Genomic DNA, 24,999 nt, shown 5'->3' on the forward strand with positions numbered 1-24,999 from the left:
ATCTCTTTTGCACTTCATGTCAATGCTTATAGTGTTGGATTTTGGAGCATTTCAGATTTCTGGATTTGGTATGCTCATCCTCTAGTGAGCTTTTACGATGGACCTCTACTAATTTGTAATTTGTTTAAGGCTATAAACTGAGCAGTAAGATTAGATTAGTAATCATTTATACAATAAAAAGTCTCATGCCAAGAAGTTTAAAAAGTGATGTAAGCAGTTTTAAGGATTCTCCCAAAGGTAAAGAAGGCTTTAGGTAGGTCTTACCCCCCTGGCTCTGCCCTTTGTTAGCTCTGCAAAGCTAGATGAAGCCCTCTTATCTAGTGTTTAATCCCAGTACTTTTTTTTTTATTGAAGCAAAATATTTCTGATTGTGGCTTAAGCTACTTGTTTTTTCTCTTCAGGATTCTGTGGAAAATAAAGGAAACCATGCTTCATATTAACTGTGCCTCAAGAAGTCAGTTAGTCACTCTGTGCCTTAGTTTCTCTCTTTCCTTCAAGTGACTCAGGACATCGTTTTAATGTGAACTAGAGACATTTACACATGCCCATTTAACTTCATAGAAACAAATGAGAAAAGGTCACTGAAAGTACCCTGAAAATGACAAAGCAGTAGAGAAATGATTTAATCCTAGATCAAGGTCTACCAAGTTCAGCTACACCAAGCCTCTGCCTTGGTTTTCTCATGTTTAAAATGCCATAACTTTTAATTGCAACTTTCTCTTTTTAAATGATTCCAATGTTTTAGTAAATAATGTGAAAATACATACTCCTGAAGAACTGTGAAATATCATACTCAACTACTTTACATGCCAAACAGATACCAAACTGAAAGCACCCATTACCCTCCCCAGGTATATCTCAGCTCTTGGAAAGTTATATCCTTAGTGAAAGGGAGAAAAACGGCGGTGCCAAGAAGCGTTTCCACGAACCCAACTGTCATGGAATATAGCTAGATACAAAGATACTCTATCTAGACATTTGATGATTGCTCATATCTTATTTTAAATCGTCTTTGTGTTTACAGCATGAGAAAAATAATTCTTAAGGGTAATAAGAACATAAACAGAAAATTATTTTCACATACCAGTATAAATAATTAGCCAGTGTTGAGTTTTTGCAGGCTCTCGATATCAAGAAGGTACAGAGATCTTGCTGAAAGAATTAACATAAATGTATTATACATCACCATCTACTATTAAGGGGAGAAAATAAGTAAGTCTACATTTGCCTATCAGTTTTCATCTGTATATCTTATGTAACAGATCAGATTTTCTGCCATTTACCTACCCTTACATACACACATACAAAAATACTTTAAATCAGACAATATGCAAGTGGTTAGAATACTGCAGTTCAGAGAACTCCTTGTCCTCCTGGAGCTTCATATTGGTAGAGGAGAGAGACATTAAAAGAAATGGTCATGGAAATAATTTAGGTTGGGAGGTTAGAAAAGGCAGCAATGAAGGTATGACATTCAGGCAAGACCAGAATGACTCTGGAAGACTCTAAGTTTGGCTTGTTCAAGGAATTTTAAGTAATGTAAATAAAATACAGTGAACACTGAAGAGACTGAAAAGATAGGCAAAGGTCAAAGTATGTGAGACCTCTAAGGTCACGTTATTATTGAGTATGAATTTTATTTTAAAAGCAATGGATACCCAACAAAGGATCTTAAGAGGAGAGTGAGATGATGTGATTTACATTTTAGGAAAATGACTGGTTGTCCTGTGAAGTACAGACCTGAGATCAGTTAAGATGCTACTACGGTAGACTAGGAGAGTCAATAATGAGAGTAGGAGAGTAGGTAGACTAGGAGAGTAGATGGTGAAAAGCAGACAAATAAAAGAAATATCTTGGAAGTATAATTAACAGGACCTGCTGGTGGAGAGGAATTAGGAAGGAAAGAAAGGAATTAATAGTAACTCCCAAATTTCTGGATTGATTTGTTATGGCACAAATGGAAATTTCAGACAAAAAGCTACCTATCTACAGAGTGAGAGGAAAGAGTTGTATTTTGAAATATTAAGTTCAAAATGCCTGTCAGATACACAATGGAGATCAAATACATGTTTGAATACAGGAATCTGAAACTCAGGTGAAAGATCTGAGCTAGAAATATAAATTTGAGTTTATTAATACAACCTAGGGCAAGAGTATTGAGTGAGACTAGAAGAGGAGCCTGAGGAACATTAATATGTCAGGCAGAGAGGAAAGTGCTGACAAAAGAAACTAAGAAGAAATGGCAAGAGAGATGAAGAGAAAAACAAGAGATACACAGTATCACCTAAACCATGAGAAGAGTTAGTTTTTCAAGAAGAAAATTATTTACTTTGTTGAATACTCTGAAGAAGCTGAAAAGAATGTACAACCAAAAACATTAGGGTTATTTTGTAACTTAGCAAATTAAGTTTTAAGCAAGAGCCAGAATGATATGGAGTAAAGACTGGAAAGAAGGAAGAAAAGTATGTATTAACAACTCCTTTGAGAAGAGAAGTAAGAAAACAAGGTGCTGTTTCAAGAGATGTGGTTTCAAGGGAGAGTTTTGTTTTTCTGAACTTTTAACATGGAAAATTCTAACACATACTTGAGTATTTCTATCAGGAAAAGAAAATAACACATCTTTGAAGAGAGTTATGTTTCTTCTGTGTAAGCAAACAGAAGGAAAGTATGGGGGAGAAATTCATGTCTATAAAACCACTGATGGGAAAGAGACCATTCCTACCTAGAGGTTTCTATTGTTTCCCTTAAGTATAAGGCAGAATTGTCATCTGGAGATTGGGAGGCGGGGCATGAGAACAGAGTGGAAATGGTATGAAAAATCACTGCAGGGCAGGAAGATCAACACGTCTAGGGACATGGAAGATGGCAGAGAGCAGTGAGTGCTCATGTGAGGTTTGTGATCGTGAATTTATAGTGACACCAACATGCTATGCTATGTGTTTTTCCTCAGCAATATTCAGGCATGGCGAAAGTAGGTAATTAATGAGGCTTATCAAGAGCTGAGATGTTTGCCAGGGGAACTGCAGGTACTATTAAAAGAATAACTAAAATGACAGCCATGGGATAAAAGCTATGTTCAGAGAAAAGCAAACATTGAAGGGAGGTGATGAATAATGAAAAGGATAGGGATCAACAGATTAGAACTTTTAATGCAGTAGGGGTCCTTTTGTAATTCCGAGTAATAAGAGGTTGTTATTACAAAATAGGTGTGCCAATGCTTTCAGTAAGAATTTTATCTCCAGTTTTAAAGCTTAGGTATATATTTTAAATATGCATCAAAAATCCAATTTAAAAAACTCCTTAATCTGGAAGCCATTATACAAAGCTGAGTCCATGAGTTTAATAGGCAGACTATAGACCTAAAGTTCTCTTTTGACTATCTGGCAAGAACATTATACTTTTGTACAGTGATGTATATATTTTAATAGCAAACACATTTCATTTCATACTATGCCCTTTTGATAAAAAAAATTACTTACAGAACATAAAGAAAAGTTGAATTTTAAAAACTGTGAAGCAGAAAGTATGTATTGTAAATGTTAAAACTCAATTTGAGTAAGCAGGACTTTAAGATTTTAAAACAGTTTAAAGAAAAAAGTGCTTTATAAAAAAAGATCACATGTTGTAGGTCACAGACATAAGAGGAAATGGTGAGGAAGGTGCAGGTATCCTTTAAGAAAAGTATCTCTAAGTATTTACTGAGTGTATACAATAATAACAATAATATTATCAAATCTGAAGGGAGTTAAATAACAAGACGGGGTGGAGTGGAGGGAGAAGGATTTAGCCAATGACAAGCACGAATATATAATTTATATATACATAAGAAAGTATAGAAAGTACTACATAAGATAGTGAAATCAGTCCAAATACAGCTACAACCACAATACAAACAAATGGGGCAAAAGTTCCAGTTACAAAACAGAGTGTTAAACTAGATTAAAAAACAAAATTTAGCTACGTGACATTTACAAGGGACCTAAATATAATAAACCTAAAACATAAGGCTACAAAAAAATTCAAAGGAAAAGCTAAACAAAGACAATAAAAATATTGAGAAGAAAAGATCAACATGAACACTAATCAAGATAAAGCTCTATTAACATCAGACAAAACAGGCTTTAAGATGAAAAGCTTTATTAGGTATCAAGAGGGTTACCGAACAGTGATAAAAGATGCAATTTATGTATTTAATTGGAGAGCTTCACAATATTTAAAGCAAACACTAACAGAAATACGAGAAGAAATAAATAATTCTACCATCATACAGGGGAATTTTGCCCTAATTCTTTCACAGATAAAGCAGAAAGAAATGTTAGGACAGAGTACAGATTTCAATAACACAATTCATAAGCTTGCTCTAGTAACTTATGTACAATGCTATACCCAACAGCTGGGAAATATACCTTCTTTTCAAGAACCCATGGAATTCATAAAATATGAGCAGATTTGGGGAATAATTGAGTTTCTGTCTCCTTTCAAACATGTGGCCAGACATGTACAATGTTCTCCTGAAACTCCAAGAATAAAACGAGGAAGGACATAAGACACTGCTCAGGTATCAAAAAGGAGACAGGAATGTTGGTATCTCAAGTTGTGATAAGAGAGGTAATTCGGCTTGGTTGTGTATTAACCTAAAGGTGACCATGGCTTGTACAATCCCCTCTATGGGAATAGGGGAAGTGATAGGGGAAGATAGAAATATCACTCAGAATGATTGTCACTCTTTTTCGGATACCTGAATCCTTTAAAAAACAATTCAGCTGACAAAAAGTTAAATGGCTTAATCATTGAATAACAACAGATAGGTTCATCAGTCACAAGAGAAATATCAGAAATATATAAAAACTATCATTATTTTTAGCCTAAAATTTTTGAACGATGGGTGAGTATAAATCAATATTCTGAACATAGTTTTCAGAATCTAATCGCTTCACTGCATCTATAATGTAAATTATCCTTTGTTCAAGATACCAACATGGAAAACTCATTCAGACTGATGGCCTACAAGCCCTACACAATTGATGGCCAGTTATCTCTTGAATCCAATCTTCTGCCAAGTTCTCTTTTGCTCACTCCCCGATAAACCAGGCACACTAGTTTCTGGTGTTCCTCAAACATACACACTTAAACTCTGGTCTTAGGACCTCCATACTTGCTACTCCCATTCTGAAATGCGCTTCCCCAGACAGCCATATGGTCGTTTCCTCACCTGCTTCACTTTTAGTGGGATGTTACCTTTTTAGTAACAAGTAACTTATAAGAGCTTTCTAGAACATAAGCTCTACGAAGGCAAACATTTAACTGCCTTGTTTTCTGCTGCATCAACCCCAGCATGCACAACAGTTCCCTATACGTTAAGAGCTCAAAAAACATATGTGAATGAATGAATGAATGACTGAATCAATGAATCAATATCTTAGCTTTGAAAGGGAAAACTTAACTGCAGCAGACTGGCTTCTTAAAGGGCTTGTCTAAGGATTCTATGATTCTGCGATTTAAAAATTCTTTCTTTCAATTGAATATTTTGTTATACCGAGAGATATGCAAACATACAAATTTTAATCAATAGCTAATAGTTAAAATATTCATTCAGTCATTAACATTACCTCCTAAAATCTAACTAAAAGCAATATATATATACACACACTGAAAAATCACATGAACTTTTCTAATAATAAAACATGTGTTACTTGTTTTCAACATCAGAGGTATTAAAGATTTCTTTTAAATTAGAAGTCTTACAGACAAATTCAAAAATATGTACTACATCAGCTTCTACAATGCACTTTCCAAAGTGCACTGCAGATTAGCACTTTTCAGATTAGCACTAGTCTAACAGGCCTGTTTTATCTCAAAAATGTGTCTACTTATATGTATAGTTAAAAAGTTGCTTAGTGTATTATCTCTAATATCAAAGTCATACATTTCTACAATGTAATCACAAGCACTGACAACAATTACAGTGAGGTTCATAAATACATTGACGGTAAATATTCTGAGTTTCCCTAATAAAATATTTAAACCTAGTTTATTTTCATATTGCATATGAATCCATTTATATGCCCAAAGCACCAATAAAATGACTTGAATTGAGGACTATCTGGCACTTTATGCTGAGGGGAAAAGTCATAAACATGCATCATAAAGTAAGTTATTTAATAAAGTTGTAATATTTAGTTATTTAACCAAAACTGAGATTTAAAGACAAGCATAAAATGTTTACACGGTAGGATCTTTCCTACAGGAAGCTGGAAAAGCTTTGTACTCACTTCCAGATTTTCGCCATCTGGAACTTCTTTTGTTTTTGATGCAGGAGGTGGTGAAGAGACTGGAGGAAGGGGGCTGGTTATAATTTGGGAGCTGAAAAATAAAAGAGATCACCGAGATGTAAAATACTCTGTCCATAAGACAAGACACACTTTTTTTTTTTTTTTTTTTTTTTTTTTTTTTTTTAAGCACAGTTCACTTCAATTGTGTCTGGTTAATGCAACACTTCCTCAAGTGTGTTCTGTGCAACACTAGAGTCACACTGTACTCTGGAAAAAGCGCATGGTCAAAGATGATGGCTAATGCCTCTTGGGAGACTTATGTGCAAATCTGCATATTAAAGGTTTGGGTAAGTGCTGTTTGTTTGTTTAAGCTCATCTGGCTTTAAACCAGCATTTCCCAAACATATCTGGCCAAGATCTCCTTTTTTATCTTTTTTAAAACAAAATAAAGCTTAAAAAAAGAACTAAAAACATACACACACACACACACACACACACAAAATTAGTGACTAGTACACCATAAGTTGGAAAAGACTAGGTTACAGTTTTCACCCCATCATAAAACTCTGAATAGACTTTTACTTATAAAACATTCTACAGGGCATAAGGAAGAAAGTAAATGAGCATGACTTAAGACTGAAGACCTCCAACATAGAGTGAGAGATAATATAAAGAGCATCTTTATATTAACACAAAACTACAAAGTAGTCAGGGAAAGAAAAATTATTTGTCGTCTTTTTTGGTTCTTCTCCAAATAAAACACACAACATAAAGCATAGCATAACCATAATCATAAAGAAAAATTCAAAAATCCAATCTTGAGCTCATATAATAATTGAAATGACTGGACTTACTCAGGAAGTCTAAAATCTAGACCTGGTTTTGTCAATAACAAACCTCATGATCTTCGCAAAACCATTTTCCATCACTAAGCCTAAGATTTTTCACCCAACAGTTACTACTTTTTTCAAATTTTAAGATTTTCTGAAAAGTAAAAAGTAGAAAAAAACATGGGATTTGGAGTCAACTCTACCATTTGCCAGATACATAAGACTTTGAGCAATTTACTTCAAGTCCTTCATCTCTAAATTAGGGACATGAATACGTACCTGAGAAGACAGCTGTAACAAGATAATGTGTGTGGACCACCTGGTACAGACTGGGAACTCCTCATTTTTATATTGTTAATAGCTAACTTTTAAGTCAAATAATATGCTATTATTTTCAGTATAACTACTAAAGAGGTGTAAACAGCTAATAAAAAATACAACTTTTTATTAAACTATTTGGGCTCACTAGCATGCTCCGTCCTGCCATGTCATCCATTTTTTTTTTTTTTTTTTTTTTTTTTTTGAGACGGAATCTTGCTCTGTCACTCAGGCTGGAGTGCAATGGCACAATCTCGGCTTGCTGTACCCTCCACCTCCCAGGTTTCACCATGTTGGCCAGGCTGTTTTTGAACTTCTAACCTCAAGTGATCCACCCACCTCAAGCCTCCCAAAGTGCTAGGATTACTGGCATAAGCCACCGCACCTGCCCCTGTCATTTCATTTTAACATAAATAAGTAATAGTAGCTAACACTGAGCACTATGTATTAGATAGTTTCCTCTGAGTGTTAATTCACTTAATGATTAAACAACCCTTAAAGATGAGTTACTACTGTTATCACCACTCTTAAGAAACTGGAGACACAGAGAGAATATGTAATTTATACAAGTTTACACAGCTAGGAAGTGGCAGAGTCAAGATTTTAAGTCAGGTATTCAGACTTGATAGCCTGCAAAACACTGTTTCCTAATACAGTAACTTGTGTGCTGTGAGTACACATGCAATATTCACTAGTAAAACTTCAAAATTAGTAATACTAGGGTTTGGTACATCTAAGGAAAGGAAAACAGAAAACAATTTGAAAAGGGAAAAATTAACAAATTGGAAAATATGTCCTCCCTGGATATCCATACCTATCTATTTCTGCAGAATTTATTCCAGAATTTGACAGATTTTCTGACACTGAACTCTGACTATCCTTCTTGGTAGGTTCCAATCCATTCTTTATATCATCAAAATTTTCATATTTGAGAGCCTGGACCAACTGTAATAGATACATCAACAAATCCTGGAAAAGAAACAAAAAGTAAAGTAATATTAGGAAAAGAATGCAAAATGATTACAGACATTATTTATTCCTAAATATCAACTAAACATTTCACTTTTATCTATTACTTTTCAGCTGTATTACTTTTGACATGTCACCAAGTTACTTAACTTCCCTGTACCCCACAGCCCCTTCATCTTTAAAATTGACATCATAATATAAACTGTAGAGAAGAGCATGAGGGTTTAAAATTAGTTAATAAAAGAAAGTCACAGAATAGTGTCCAGCACAGGCTAAGTGGCCAATAAATGATGTGATTCAGGTAGTAGCTTCAAAAAAAGAAAAAAAAAAAAAAAAAAAAAAAGTGGGAAGGATTCAAGATGCTTTGCGTAAAACTAAGAAATTATAGTCGGTCGCAGTGGCTCACGCCTGTAATCCCAGCACTTTGGGAGGCCGAGGCGGGCGGATCACGAAGTCAGGAGATTGAGACCATCCTGGCTAACACAGTGAAACCCTGTCTCTACTAAAAATACAAAAAATTAGCCAGGCGTGGTGGCGGGCGCCTGTAGTCCCAGCTACTAGGGAGGCTGAGGCAGGAGAATGGCGTGAACCCAGTAGGCGGAGCTGGCAGTGAGCCAAGATTGCGCCACTGCACTCCAGCCTGGGCAACAGAGCAAGACTCTGTCTCAAAAAAAAGGAAAAAGAAAAAAAAAAATTATAGAAGGATCCTTTTTTCAGTAATAGATCACAAGAGTGCATTCTATGTTTAATATTACACAAGAAATTCCAAATTTTCAAGTTTTCAAAGAACTTCTGTTTAATGTCTTTTTCTGGTTAGAATCTTTAAAACTCATGTGTTTTCTTTTTTCCTGAAAGATCAGGTTTTAGAGAATCTGGATTGCTTCTTAAATGAAAGATGCTGTAAAACAGACATTTGATTAAGAGTCACGCTTTCTATTCCTGCCAACTCCCAAGAGATTTGAACAAAACAAATTGCTAAGCCTAAATTCTCCATAAGTGACAACCAATGAGATAACCTGGACTAAAAAGGTGTCAGTCAACAAAGTAGCTTTTACTTTACTGAGTTTTCCCTTAATAATAATAAAACTCTTTAATGTTTAGGATGGAAATGCTTCCAGTATTTCTCTATAAAGCTTGTCCTCTTTACATACTTGTCCTCTTCACAAGTACGTACTTTTTAAATTTTTACTTTTAAAAATAACTAAAAAGTGAAGAAAACCGCAAAACTCAAAAAATTTTTAAATGTATCTATTATCTTCCAATTCCAATTGTCATTCATCCTGTTAGACACTTGAAACTCATAATTAGAAAATTTTGACTTTGGGACTACCAACTCAACTTCAGTCTCCTCTTTAAGCTCACAAAACAGGTTAAGTCTCCTGCAAATATTTCATGGTCCACTTTTTCCTATTTGTAACACCTATAGCACTTGTAATAACTTACTCTTGGTTTTCCACTATTTTATAAACCAGGAGGACAGAGACCACCTGCCAGCAACCCGTATTTCCTTATTTAATACTACCGGCATAACTCATTTTATTGTACCTTGCACATATTGCTTTTTTTTTTCCACAGAATGAGTTTTGTGGCAACCCTGCACCCAAGCAAGTCTATTGGCATCATTTTTCCAACAGCATACTTTCACTCCATGTCTTTGTGTCACATTCTAGTTATTCACATAATATTTCAAACTTTTTCATCATTATTTTATCTGTTATGGTGATCTGTGATCAGTGATCTTTGATGTTACCATTGTAATCAGGGGTGCCACACACCATACCCAAATAGGATGGCACAGTTAATTAATCTTGAATGTGTTCTGCCTAATCCACCAACCAGCTGTTTCCTTGTCTCTCTCCCTCTCCTAGCTTGCCTGTTCCGAGACACAGTAATACTGCAATGAGGTCAATTAATAAACCTACAACGCACTCTAAGTGTTCAAGTAAAAGGAAAAGATGCACGTCTCTTACTTTAAATCAAAAGCTAGAAATGATTAAGCTTAGTGAAGAAGGCACAAGAAAAGCCAAGATAGGTTGCAAGCTAAGTCTCTTGTACCGAACAGCCAAGGTATGAATGCAAAGGAAAAGTTCTTGAAGTATACTGAAAATGCTATTCCAGGGAACCACAAATGAAAAGAAAGCAAAACAGCCTTATTGCTGATAGAGAAGTTTTAGTGGCCTGGGTAGATGAGACTAGCCACGACATTCCCATGAACGAAATCCCAATCCAGAGCAAGGCCCTAACTCTCTCCATTTCTATAAAAGCTGAGAAAGGAGAAGAAGCTGCAAAAGAAAAATCTGAAGTTAGAAGAGGTTTGTTCATGAGATTTAAGGACAGAAGTCATTTCCATAACATGAAAGTACAAAGCGAAGCAGCAAGTACTGATGGAGAAACTGCAACAAGTTATTGATGCAGGTGACTATACTAAACAACAAAGTTTCAACGCAGATGAAACAGCCTTGTTTTAGAATAAGATGCCATCTAAGATTCTCACAGCCACAGGCTGAGTCTCTTGGTAAGGGTCTAATGTAGATTGTGACTTTAAGTTGAAGTCACTGCTCATTCACCATTTCAGAAGTCCTAGGGCCCTTAAGAATTAAGCGACATTTCCATTGCCTGTGCTCTATAAACGGAAGAACAAAGCCTGGATGACATCACATCTGTTTAGAGCATGGTTTATGAATATTTAAGCCCACTGTTAAGACCCATTGTTCAGAAAAGAAGATTCCTTTCAAAATATTACTGCTCATAGACAAGGTACCTGGTCACCTAAGAGCTCCGATGAAGATGCAGAAGAAGTTGAATGTTGTTTAGAATCCTGCTATCGCAACATCCATTCTACTGCCCATAAAATCAAGGAGTCACTTTGACTTTCAAGTCATATTACTTAAGAAACACATTTTGTAAGGTCATATCTTCCATAGACAGTGATTCCTCTCATGGATCTGGGCAAAATAAACTGAAAATCTGGAAAGGATTCGCCACTCTAGATGTCATTAAGAACATTTGAGCTTTATGGGGAAGGTCAAAATAGCAACATTAACAGGAGTTTGGAAGACGGTGATTCTAACTTTCATGGATAACTTTGAGGGGCTGAAGACTTCAGTGCCTGTAATCCCAGCACTTTGGAAGGCCGAGGTGGGTAGATCACCTGAAGTCAGGAGTTCAAGGCCAGCCTAGCTAACATGGCGAAACCTTGTCTCTTACTAAGAATTAGGCGGTTGCAGCGGCACACACCTGTAATCTCAGCTACTCGGGAGGCTGAGGCAGGAGAATCGCTTGAACCCTGGAGGCAGAGGTTGCAGTAAGCCAAGATCATGCCACTGCACTCCAGGCTGGGTGACAGAGGGAAGACTCCGTCTCAACAACAACAAAAAAGACTTCAGTGGAGGAAGTAAATGCAGAAGTAACAGAAACAGCAAAAAAACAAAAACAAAACAAAAAAAAAAACTAGAATTAGAGGTGCAGCCTGAACATGTGATTGAATTGCTGCAATCTCATGCTAAAACTTGAACAGATGAAGAGTTGCTTCTTATGGATGAGCAGCAAAGAGTAGTTTCTTGAGATGCGATCTATGCTTGGTGAAGATGCAGTGAACATTGTTGAAATGACAACAAAAGATTCAAAATACTCCATAAACGTAGTTGTTAAAGCAGTGGCAGTATTTGAGAGGACTGACTTCAATTCTGAAAGAAGTTCTACTGTGGACAAAATAATAGCAAGCAGCACTGCACGCTGCAGACAAATTTGTGGAAAAAAAAAGAGTCAATGGGTGTGGCAAAGTTTACGTTTGTTTTATTTTAGGAAACTGCCACAGCTACCCCAACCTTTTGCAACCATCACCCTGATCATTCAGTGGTCATAAACATCAAGGCAAAACCCTTGACTACCAAAAAGACTACAACTTGCTAAAGGCTCAGATGATTGTTAAAATTTTTTAGCAACATTTTAAAATAAGATATGTAAATTGTTTTTCTAGACATAATGCTATTACATACTTAGACTATAGTATAATATAATTTACTATATAAACATACAGCAAAGTTATATGTCTAAATTTTACATGTACTAGGAAACCAAAAAGTTCATGAGACTCACTTTATTGTGATATTTGCTTTACTGCAGAGGTCTGGACCAAACCTGCAATATCTCTGAGGTATGACTGTATGTTTCTCTTTTGTTCAGAATTTGTATCTCACACCAAGTAATTTTTAAAAAGGTCATTAGGCAAACACTAACAAAGAGTAATACATACGACTTCATCATCAATATAAATTAAATGAAAGATTATGTGGCTTATTAATTCTTATTCAAATATGTTAACGTCAGGAGTCAGGGAAATCAAGTCTCTCTACAGTGTTGTTTCTAAAACCCACTTTTTAATTGGAGCAATAAACATCTGATTTTCTATTATCATAGTTGAGATTCATGGCATCTAATAACTATACATAGAATTACATGTTGCTTCCTAAGGAAAAAAGCATTATGTAACAAAATTAAACAATATATTTAATGACAGGTATCCTTCTTTGGAGGTACCAGTAATTCAGTTTCACTGCCAGTCTTCATTCCGAATGCTGCTGGATCCATTGCCTGTGTGCCTTCCTAATTGCAGAAAGGAGTTAACCATATAAAATAAAAAAGGCTGCAGTATTAAATTCCCCAGGAAGGGGAAATTCAGTAGAAAACTTTTCTAAGTCACTTATCATCATCTGATTTCTTGGTCATTTCATATTCTATATTCAAACTATACTTTCCTTCATTTGTATGAAAATGAATTAACTTCAATAGTAAGTAGAGTCTGTTTTCTCATTATATAGTCACATCTTGAAAAATATAATAAAAGTCCTCCAAGCATGAAGGACATAAGCATTGGAGTAAAACAAAAAAACAAAAAACAAAAAAAATCAGGCTTCCATCTCAGGCAATTCTGTAAATATTTCCCAAGAGCTATGAAATTTTTTCTAGATAGTGATCACCATTTTTCTCCAGAGTAAGTTAATTCTAATGCTTCAAAGTGCAAATGTGAAGTCCCATATCAAAATCACTCAGTGACTTCCCATTTCTTACTGAATTAAGAATAACTCTCCATAGAGGCATTTTCAGTTAGAGACATGGGTTCTGATTTTGCCTCTCAATTGCTACATATATCCTACACTCCTGTGGAAGTGACATACTTTCCATTCTTCCTGTACTTTCAATTCCCTTGCTCTTGCTCGCATTGCTTTCTCTACCTGGAATATAAACTCCAAACGTAAAAATTCTACATTTCCTTCAACTCAAATGCCACTTCTTCATTACATTCTAATATGGAATCTCTCTCCTTTTGAACTACACAGCAGTAAGAAACATGATTTAAAAATTTCAAAATAATGCAAGATAAAGAATAGTCATTAAAAAAATCCTAAATAAGATATTAATAAATCAAATTCAGACAGGTATTGAGATTTATTTTACAAGTGTATGGCTGATATAACATTAAGAAATGTATCAGCATACTTACAGTAGATTGATAAAAATGAAAGACTATATGATATGAACAAGCGTCAAGAGTGTTTGATAATATATAGAAGCCATTCTTGATTTAAACACACAGAAAAAGAAAAGAACAAACAGAGACAGGGAGAAACTTTAAACATAAATGAGAGCATTTGACTGAAACCAGTAAGTAACACACATTAGAGTGAAATACTAAAAGCATGCCCATAATGAGTAACAAGACAAAGATGAATATTGAACTACTTTTATTCACCATTATTACTTGCAGCTTTCAGCTAATGCAATGAAAAAATACACTGCTTTTCAGCTAGCATAATGCTATGCCTAGAAAATATAAGAAGCACCCGAACATCTACATCTATTAGAATAAGAAAAATCAATAAAGTGACGAGATAAAACAAATATTGTAACAGAAAGTTTCTTTTTAACTAAGAAATGTAAATAAAAGATAAATGGGGTGGGGTAGTTTATAATAGTAACAATAATATAATTGCCAGGGAATAAATCAAAATTGTAAGAATGTATATGATTGTAATAAAACTGATGTGCGTGAATAAAAAATCATATGCCACTGTGATGGAAGATATAATGTCATAAAGGTATCAATTTTTTATAATATGCAAGCATAATGTAGTTCTACTTAAGATTCTGGTGCAGTTTTAAGAAAATGATAAAATTATTCTAAAATTCATGGAAAGAACAAATGTAAAAAAATTATAAATAAAATTGTTTAAAAAGGAAGGAGGAAAAGATTTGTCTAGTCATGTATTTAAAGTATTATAAAGGAACTCATTTTTTAAAAGCATAACACACGGACAAAAAGAGAAGACTTACAGGGATTGTCTGCAAAATGTAAAAAGCAGGTATCTTTTGGCTGAGTAATTCTAATGCAAGCAATTTATTCAAGAATATGATTTTTAAGGCCTGGCGCGGTGGCTCATGCCTGTAATCCCAGCACTTTGGGAGGTCGAGGTGGCTGGATCACGAGGTCAGGAGATTGATACAATCCTGGCTAACACAGTGAAAACCCGTCTCTACTAAAAAGAAAATACAAAAACGTAGCCGGGCATGGCAGCGGGCGCCTGTAGTCCCAGCTACTTGGGAGGCTGAGGCCGTAGAATGGCGTGAACCTGGGAGGCGGAGCTTTCAGTGAGCTGAGATCACGCCACTGCACTCCAGCCTGGGAGACACGGTGAAGACTCTGTCTCAAAAAAACAAACAAACAAAAAAAACCCAAAAGAATATGACTTTTAAAACATACCCAGCTACCCTCCCTCACACACCTGTTCACTAAACTATAGTGACAGGAAAAGAATGGGAACAACAGACTATAAAAGAGGCCCAATGGTTAAGTAAATTAACACAAAAATTCATGGTAAAATATCATGCTGTTATTTAGAAAGAATAAGGCAGATCTACAGTGACAGAGTTCAGAACATGCTAAAATAAAAAGGACAAAATATAGCACGCTGGCATTTATATTTTGTTATTCCTAACAAGCCCCTTTCAACCACACCTGTGTTTATGTTAATGAGGTAACTTCTGGAAATCCCCTAAAGATGGCGGCTGGCTGAGAGAAAAGCCAGCCATGTGATTAGAGGGTGGGACTTTAAGCTCCACCCCCTCAACCTCTGGGGAACAGAGAACTGAAGACCGACTTAATCACCAACAGCCAATGATTTAATCAATCGTGCCAATGTAATGAAGCTTTCACAAAAACTCAAAAGCACAGCATTCTGAGAGCTTTTGGGTTGGTGAAGAAGAATGCACCCACGTGCAAGAAGGGTGCTATACTGCAAACTCCATGGGGACAGAAGCTCCTGTACTAAGGACCTCATCCTATGTGTCATTTCAACTAGCTGTTCATCTGTATCCTTTAAGATACCCTTCATAATAAATCAATACTAGTAATGTTTCCCTGACTTTTGTGAGTCATTCTGGCCAATTATCACACCCAAGGAGACAGTTGTGGGAGCCCCCTCATTTGCTAAAGCCAGTAGGCCAGAAGTCAGAAGGATGTAATCTAGTAGAGGTTAGGGAGTTGGGGTGGAGAGAGTAAGCAGTGTTACAGATGAAACAAGATTGGTTATAAGTTGGCAACTGCTGAAGATAGATGAATTGTATGTCAGGATTCATTATACTATTTACTTTAGTGTTTAAATTTCACCATAATTAAATACATGCATACAATTATCAACTTTAGTATTTCATTTGCTTCTTGAAATTCAGATGCCAGTAATTCAAAATGATCTCACTGTCCCCTCCCTCTTAAAAAGGCATTTGATAATAGTTGTTCTATGCAGTCAACATTGCTATATATATATATATGCTTGAGAAGTTACTCCACATCACATAAAGTACTGCTGGCTAGCATAAACGTTAGGTTACGTTTAAGAACATATTCACCCTATAAAAATTAAGAAAAAAAATGCTGGATTAGTCTATCTCATAAAGAATTATTAAAGCCCAAAATCCAGCAATGCTTTTGTCAAAAAAAAGTGTTCCTCCTTCCCTGATGGCCTTACAAGTACAGCCATGTGCCACATCACAATGCTTCAGCCAAGAGAGGACCACATATATGATAGTAATCCCGTAAGATTATAATACTGTGTTTTTACTGTACCTTTTCTATGTTTAGATACACAAATACTTAGCATTGCGTTACAACTGCCTAAGCTATTTAGTATGACAACATGCTGTACAGGTTTGTAACCTAGGAGCACATAGCCTCAATGTGTAGTAGGCTTTACCATCTAGGTTTGGGTAAGTATACTCTATGATGTCTGCACAAAGATGAAATCCCCTGAGGACACATTTCTCAGAACACTTCCCTGTCATTAACTGATGTATAACTGTATATATAAATAGCCAGCATATAGTTGGCAATCTTTGCTTTCCAAGGATTCAAAACCACCTTCAGAAAATCTACATATACATATCATTGTCATCAGCTGAAAATTTAAAAGGCGAGTTTGAAGGAGAGGAAGATGACCACGCATCTCTATGCTTTCAAGGCCCCAAGGGCTTTTCAAGGCTACAATTAAAATGTGGCTTGTTGTATACTGACTGATAGAGGAGATCTGAATTATTCCCTAGCTGGTGCTGCATTAAACCATTTTTCACTAGAATTCCTTCTTCCAGACAGAGCAATACAAGCTCTGCTGCCAGGTAAATGTCCTGGGAGAGACTGTTCTATCACGTAACAGATCAGGAAGTAAATTTTCATTTCACAGAGGAGTCCTTTGAGGCATATTTTAATTTTCCTTCTGAAAACACACCTAGTATATCCTGTTCGCTTCTAAAAATCTCTCTTGCGTGTGCGCACTCTCTCTCTCACTCACACATACACACATGGTCTATAATTAGGCTCTAGTTTAAAATGACCCATTGAAGTGGAATAATAAATAATGCACCTCATCATCGGCCTGTCGCAACCGGGCAACAGCATAACGCCTCACTGTTGGGTTGGTGTAATGAGAGGATAACAGCTCCAAGGAGTCCTCTACATCCATCGGCTTCCATTTTCCCAGAAGTTCCAAGGCCTGTTTGGCCTCTTGAGGTAGATCCCAATTAACACATTTCAAGAATTTTGTCAAGGCCTAAAATCAGAAAATATTTAAAAATTAGAAATAGCCTATTTCCTGGGATAGAGAAAGTGACTAGGCAGAGTTCCACTTGGTCCTAATGACAGAGCCACGGAGTCAGTGATAGACTCCTTGTGTAAACACTAAATGAAGTTATACATACGATCTTACAGAAGCACCGAAGGACAGGAAAAAAGCATGCTCCCTGTATCTTTATATTTTCCAGGCCAAATTATTTGCGAGCACTATGAATTTTTAAATTTGTTTTGGTTTTTCTTCATTTTGTTATTTTAAAATACTGCAGGTCTCAAGACATGGAAATAGCTGAGGCATGTCTCACAAACTCTAAGATGCCTTAGAGAAAACCTACATTTTACAATAGAAAATACTGCAACCACTGAATGAAAGGGCCAGAAACCATTCTAGGGCAGAAATTCCCACCACTAGCTTCACTCTCGACCACCTCCCTAGAGTATGACCACTGGCTTTCACAGATACTTAAACATGAAGACTCAAACAATGTGGAGTATGTAGGTATCTCTGTGAAGTAACTACTTTAAAAGATAGGCAATCCAACAAAACCTCAAAGCACAAGTATAAAAATGGGTAAGTACAGAAACCAGAAACAGCAGCAAACAGTCTATGATTCATCTGGTTGTACATCTTTCTGGAACCTCACTCCTTTGAATAGGCAGCACATGGAAGTTTTCACAAGACTGTCAGTTAAGCCAATAGTCTTGGAGTATATCACTCATTGCATAGTAAGTGCTCTTTTAAGAAAGGTACACACTTCTTGGCCAGGTGTGGTGGCTCATGCCTGTAATCCCAGCACTTTGAGATACCCAGGCAGGAGAATTGCTTGAGGCCAAGAATTCAAGACCAGCCTGGGCAACATAGCAAGACCCCATCTCTACAAAAATAAATGAAAATAAAGAAAAGCATACACTTGTTTTCCATGAAAAGCAACGTTTATTGCTGGGTCTCAAAGGCAACACTTTCCTGGCTGAACCCAAGATGTTTTCTTCTTCTTTGTCTTCCTCTGTTGCTATTTGTTGAAAAATAGGTAACTTGAAAATGTAAGACTCCTGCTCTGCCCAATCAAAATCTTTTTATTAGTAAACTAATCAATTCCTCAAGAAAATGTCTACCTGGACAACAAAACACAATGTCTGTTAGTATGACACTAAATGAACCTTCATAGCCATCCCCTAACTTATTCTTGATTTTACTAAATTAAGAAAAAAGGCCTATGGAGATTGTCTAGTTCAATGTTTAAATCGTATATAACCTCAGCAAAGATAAATGGCTTGCCCATCACCTCACAATGGTGCATGAGCTAGACGTAGAACCCAGGTCCACCAATTCTCAGCCCCACACTTCTTCCACCAGATGGTGCTTTGTTACCATTAAGGCGCTCCATCCCCTAGTTAGCCCCATTCCCCTTGGAGCCATTACTCTGCCAACACTAATCTCCTGAATCTATTCCAGTCCCTTTCAATTATTTCCTAGCAATATCTCCTATATCTGTCCTCAGCCTGATTTCTCATTATATCACACATGTGGAGTTGGACACAGCCTTCTAGCTAAGAACCTAAATACCGGTTTCTTTTCTAATCATTTCATACATACTCTTAGAGAAGCTCAAGTTGGAAGTGATCTTAGCACAAATTTCCTATTGTTAGCAGAAATTACCCCACAACACGAATGCCAAAAAGAGACCCAATATTTACTTAAGCGACTCAAGGAACTAATTTCCAAAATAGCCATTATATTCATAGAAAGCTAAGCCAGTTTTGTTTTGTTTTGATTTTAACTATAATGAACGAAAAGACAAAAATGTCTTCATATTGCTTTTTCCAATTTGTTAGTTTCATTCTTTGGAGAGAATGAGAGTAAATTTAGCTCCATATGATGTGGACAACCTTTCCAATATTTGAAAAGTTAACAATATTGTTACAAAGTGGTTTTGACTAGATGATAGGACACTCTAGTTTGTAAATAAACAAATAAATAACCTTGGCTTCTTTCTCAAAACATTTCATTGCTACCACTTACCACAATGCAAACCTGTTTCATTAAACTCTCATTGCCCTTCCATGCTTCAGCCCAGTTAACTTATATGAACAATGTCTCTCTAACCCCTGTAACTCTTCATCAAAATAAGGTATCATCTACTCTACAGCCGTCTTGTCGAAAACTCAAGTTTTACAGGAAGTTTTCAGCAACTTTCAGCTATTCCTTTAGAAGCTGGCTCAATTTTACTACTGTCATTTAAATGATGTCCTTCTAACTGCCAAAGTTTTTGTGGGCATTTTTTTTTTTTTTTTTTTTTTTTTTGAGACGGAGTCTCACGCTGTTGCCCAGGCTGGAGTGCAGTGGCGCGATCTCGGCTCACTGCAAGCTCCGCCTCCCGGGTTCCCGCCATTCTCCTGCCTCAGCCTCCTGAGTAGCTGGGACTACAGGCGCCCGCCACCGCGCCCGGCTAATTTTTTGTATTTTTAGTAGAGACGGGGTTTCACTGTGGTCTCGATCTCCTGACCTTGTGATCCGCCTGCCTCGGCCTCCCAAAGTGCTGGGATTACAGGCTTGAGCCACCGCGCCCGGCCAAGGGCATTTTTATCTCTATAGCTGGAGGCTGTATTCCCCCAAGGACAGCTGTCCATTTCCTCTACACTTCCTGCACACCATTTAGTATAATGCTCCCTTTCCGTATAGAACACAGATTGCCCTACTAACTTATTCCATGAATTTATTTTCCACTTCTAAAATGTATTTCTAGGTTGAATGTGGAAACAAAGCAATACTTCTTAAATAATGACAGTGAAAGCTTTTCCATTTAACAGTACATCAGCAGTCTTAATAGAAATGTGCGGGTATGTACTTATTATAAGCAAATCTTGTAGCATGCCGATGTACTCAATTCAATAACTGAAACAATCTAAAACCTAGATTCTCCGATTTATAGACTTATTAGCAAGATTTATGGAGTATGCTGCTGCCAAAGAACATAAGGCACCGTACAAAGAATTTCACAACTTTTTAATGTTAAACGTTACAAATGTAAACAGGGAGCCAATAGAATGAAGAAGAAAACAAGGGGTCAAAGAATAAGAAAGACAAAAAATAAGAATTTGAAAACAGCAATAATAATGGCCTTTTTAAATAACTGTAGGTCTTTTAAAGATGCTTTACTGATCCATGCAGGATTAAAGAGCAATTCTCTCTCTCTGGAACTTCCATAGATTACTGCAGAGCACAGACTGTAGAGCCAGGGTGTTTGGGTTCCAATGATAATTCCTGGCTCCATCAATTATTACCTGATTAAACTAAAGCACACTATTTAACTTTCAAGAGACCTTTCTCATAGGCTTGCGGTGAAGATTAAGTTAATGAATATAAAATGTTTGTGACAGTATCCTATATACATAGTAAATAGTTTATTATCATTCATTATTTTTATTCTATTTCTGATGTTGACATCAAATTTTAGCTTTACTATACGTATTACTATGTTTTATTCCCTTTGATCTGAAAATCACCTGTTATCTCCTATTCTTAGAATCACAATCACCTCAGAACTGAAAATACTATATCTCGTATATATATTTCTAATTTAAACTTCTACCAATTAAATTCTTAGAAATCTCTATTTTGCTGCTTTTCCAATGCTTTTGATTCCAAATACTCAAACATGAAAACACCTCATTCTTTTCTTCCCACCTGCCATATATCCTTATTGATATGGTGTGGCTGTGTCCCCACCCAAATCTCATCTTCAGTTCCCACGTGTTGTGAGAGAGACCTGAAAGGAGGTAATTGAATCATAGGGGCAGGTCTTTCTCATGCTGTTCTCATGATAGTGAATAAGTCTCACGAGATCTGATGGCTATATAAGGGAGAGTTTCCTTCCACAAGCTCTCTTTGCTTGCTGCCATCCACATAAGACATGACTTGCTCCTCTTTGCCTTCCATCACAATTGTGAGGCCTCCCCAGTCACATGAAATTGTAAGTCCATTAAAACTCTTTTTCTTCCCAGGCTCAGGTATCTCTTTATCAGCAGTGTGAAAACGGACTAATACAGTAAATTGGTACCAGAAGTGGGGTATGAACGCACAACGATACAAATCCATCAGGTTCAGGCCTAACCCCTGATCATTTTCTACGAGTCAACTAACTTGTATAGCTCCTTCTCCATCCCTTGCCCTCCAAAACTGTTCTCTCAGTCAGTATATGAGCCTCCTAATTATGTCACTTTTTTCATTTTCTGCTCTGCTCCAATCTACCCTAGTTTGTACTCCTTAAAATATCACTTGTTAGGCTAGTGTGCTGACTCACATCTGTAATCCTAGCACTTTGGGAGGCCGAGGCAGGTTGATCACCTGAGGTCAAGACCAGTCTGACCAACATGGTGAAACCCCATCTCTACTAAAAAGACAAAATTAGCCGGTGTGGTGGTACATGCCTGTAATCCCAGCTACTTGGGAGGCTGAGGCAAGAGAATCACCTGAACCTGGGAGCGGGAGGTTGCAGTGAGCTGAAATCGCATCATTGCACTCCAGCCTGGGCAACAAGAGTGAAACTCTGTCTCCAAAGAAAAAAAAAGAGAGAAATAAACTATCACTTGTTAATACACATTTTCCTGCTTTAGTAGCTTCCTGTTGCCAGTAAAATTGAATTCCTAAGGGTATAATTTGAGGCTCATCACAATCTGATGCCATCTTTTCTATTTCATAACCATTCACACAAAACTCTGTCTCCTGAACCTAACAGCCTACCTTACTCATGTTTTCCTTCCCCATAAAAAAATGATCACCAAGTAAAAAATGCTATCAAAGTCTGCTCACACTTTAAGGGCAATCTTTGTTCTGTGAAACCTTCCTCATATCATAGCACACTGATCTTGTCATCCTCCACATTTCTATTATATTAATAACCTATATATTTATTAAGACAGTGACCCTTAATCAATTACTATGTTATACTTCCTAATTTTAATTATGTGTAAATATTCTTACCCCAAAACAGTTTTAATTTATTTGAATACAAGGACATGATAACTGAAACCTCATAGTCTTATATAATGCTAGGTCAAGAGGTGATAATAAATACTTGCTGAACTGAATTCATTTATCCCATGAGTCACCATCAAATTCTTGTCAGGAGACACAAATATGATGACTGTCCTCATGTCACTGTCTCAGAAACAGCCTTATAAGAACACTCAGTGCATCACTATTACCTTCACTATATGTGACTCTTTCAACTGCTTTTTTTTCCCTCAAGCATAATCAAAAGGCATGGAATTAATTTAAATTAGTATTTTTATAAGAAGAAAGTCCATTGTAAAAGCTATTAGGTTGGTGCAAAAGTAACTGCAGTTTTTGTCAAATAGTTTTGAAAAATTACAATATTCACATTTCAGGTTCCACAGAAATGAGTCACTTCCTATATGCTATAAACTACGAATTGGAAAATACTTCATAAATTTAAATGGTAACAAATTTAACTGAACAAAGTTATTACTATGAACTTTCTGGGTACAACATCAAGTCCTGACTAGAAGGTTTTCATCTGAAATACTTAAGACAGGTCATTAAGAAAAAAAAAAAAAAGGGCAGAAAGACAAAATTTAATTAAAAATAAAAAGTATAACTTTGTAAGAACCAATTTCCACCAATGTGATTTCTGAGCACTGCCTTCTCTCTAGGAAAGCTTCTCAGCCCCAGGGCCCAAATGTCAAGTAACCGAAATCACAATTTCTGAGACTCTGATGCTGAAAGAATTTCTTTCTGTAAATAAATTAATGGATGGAGTATGAGAGTATCCGTTTTTCACAAAATCCATTTGAAATTATTACAAGGTTACAAATGTGGCTGTGTGAATAATTCCTTTGGTCACTTCAAGGCCTATATATATTTGGTTTACTCCAAAGTGACTTCTGAACACTAAAACATATTGTTCACTCTACTCTAGTGGTCATAAGAATCCTATAATATGTCCTGAGAATTGAAGTTTCATCACTCACCTTTCGAAAACTTGAAATCAACTAGTTAGATGAAACTTGTCACACACTTTATATCACTTGAACATTTTATTTCTTTTGCACATATATAGAAGTAATTGAATTTCGGTGGGAAGTGACTACTTGTTTAAACAAATAATTTTTCTTGCAAACCTTTCTATCTAAAAAAGTTCTGCTCTGTAAATCTACTCCTATATGCGTCTTAAACCTATACATTCTAACAGGTTCAATTCAATATCTAGCTGTGTATTTTAGACGACACTGAGCTGCATTCAAGATGCAATTTCTGTGACCAAGGTTATTCTTCATTTAACACAGTATCATGACAATAACTCAATCTTTTAATAAAACACAAATCACAAACCTGTGTTTCTGTTGGTATTTCCTTTTGTTCAGCGATTAAGAGAATCATACTCAAAGCTACAGTAAATTAAAAATTATTCTCTCGTTCTTATTATGGATATAAAGAAGAACAAATATGATTCATTTACAAAGAACTTCTGAAGGCATCAATAAATGACAAAGCAGAAAAGCTGAAGAGTTAAGATGAGCTGCAACTGCATTTTTATCTTTACTTTAGAAACTAAAGAAAGGACATTTGGTTCCGAAAAACAACTTAAAATAGTAGTTAAAGACCATATCACAAGATTATAAAACATACCAATTCATTCATTCTCATATAAATACATAACAGCTTCCTGAACAGATATTAATTTCCCTAATGCTTCTCTGCTCTTCCCCTAATGTATTTCAGGGTTCCTGCTAAGGCATGTGCATGATGTTGAAAATGTTTTCTCTATAATTCTCTTTTCTATGTCTTCACTGACTTTCTTTTCTTCTAATTCATAGATGCAAGCATATTAAGAGGCTGCATGTATAAGCTTTGTGAGTCTGCATAGGCCCCCTAATCTTTCTCAGGCTCAAGTTTCCTCATCTGTAGAACAGTTACAGTAATACATACATTGTGGGGTTGTTACGGGATTTAAAGAATTCCTGGTACATAGTATCTGCTTAAAAAATGCTGGCTATTATTATGATACCTTAAGAGGTACCCCTTGGCTCTCTGTTTTAAGATTTTACAGACTATTCTAAAAACTAGGAGACAAAGTTCACAATCACATGATCGTCTTACATTAAATATGAGGAAACTAAAGCTTATTCAGGCAAAGTAATTTGCCTGTAGTCAAAAAGCTTCTTAGGGGCAATAGTAAAACTCAAAACTAAGTGTCCAAAGACTTCAGGTTAGTGATGACTACTTCACCACAATTATCTCTCCAGAAACCTTATCCACTCCATGGTTTTATTACAGGAAGCAAATGTCTAGCTTTGACCTACCCATTATCCTGTATGCCTACCTCTATGCTACTCCACCAACTGAATTCCCACAACTCAAATTATATTTCTCATACTCTCTCTCTAGCCACATCTCATCTAGAATTCTGGAGTTTCATTATTATAATAGCATACATATTTTCCTAGTCACCCAGGTTCAAAGAGGTAAGAA

At 36.1% G+C, this 24,999-nt stretch overlaps 1 protein-coding gene across 3 annotated transcripts in view; it reads right to left on the bottom strand.

Moving 5' to 3' along the window:
• Positions 1 to 24,999, bottom strand: part of PIK3C3 (phosphatidylinositol 3-kinase catalytic subunit type 3) — a 138,980-nt gene that overhangs the window by 70,366 nt on the left and 43,615 nt on the right. For all 3 annotated transcript variants that reach the window (XR_012427135.1, XM_045377795.3, XM_045377794.3), the window contains 4 exons: positions 17,302 to 17,487; positions 8,235 to 8,389; positions 6,273 to 6,363; positions 1,085 to 1,152 (listed from right to left, as the gene is read on the bottom strand). Coding sequence is in view for 2 of the 3 variants with exons in the window: in XM_045377795.3 (XP_045233730.1) it covers positions 1,085 to 1,152; positions 6,273 to 6,363; positions 8,235 to 8,389; positions 17,302 to 17,487 (500 nt within the window). In the remaining variant the exon portion in view is untranslated. The remainder of the gene's footprint in view (positions 1 to 1,084; positions 1,153 to 6,272; positions 6,364 to 8,234; positions 8,390 to 17,301; positions 17,488 to 24,999) is intronic.

Source organism: Macaca fascicularis, chromosome 18 (genome assembly GCF_037993035.2).
Source record: "Macaca fascicularis isolate 582-1 chromosome 18, T2T-MFA8v1.1".
Classification (NCBI taxonomy): domain Eukaryota; kingdom Metazoa; phylum Chordata; class Mammalia; order Primates; family Cercopithecidae; genus Macaca; species Macaca fascicularis.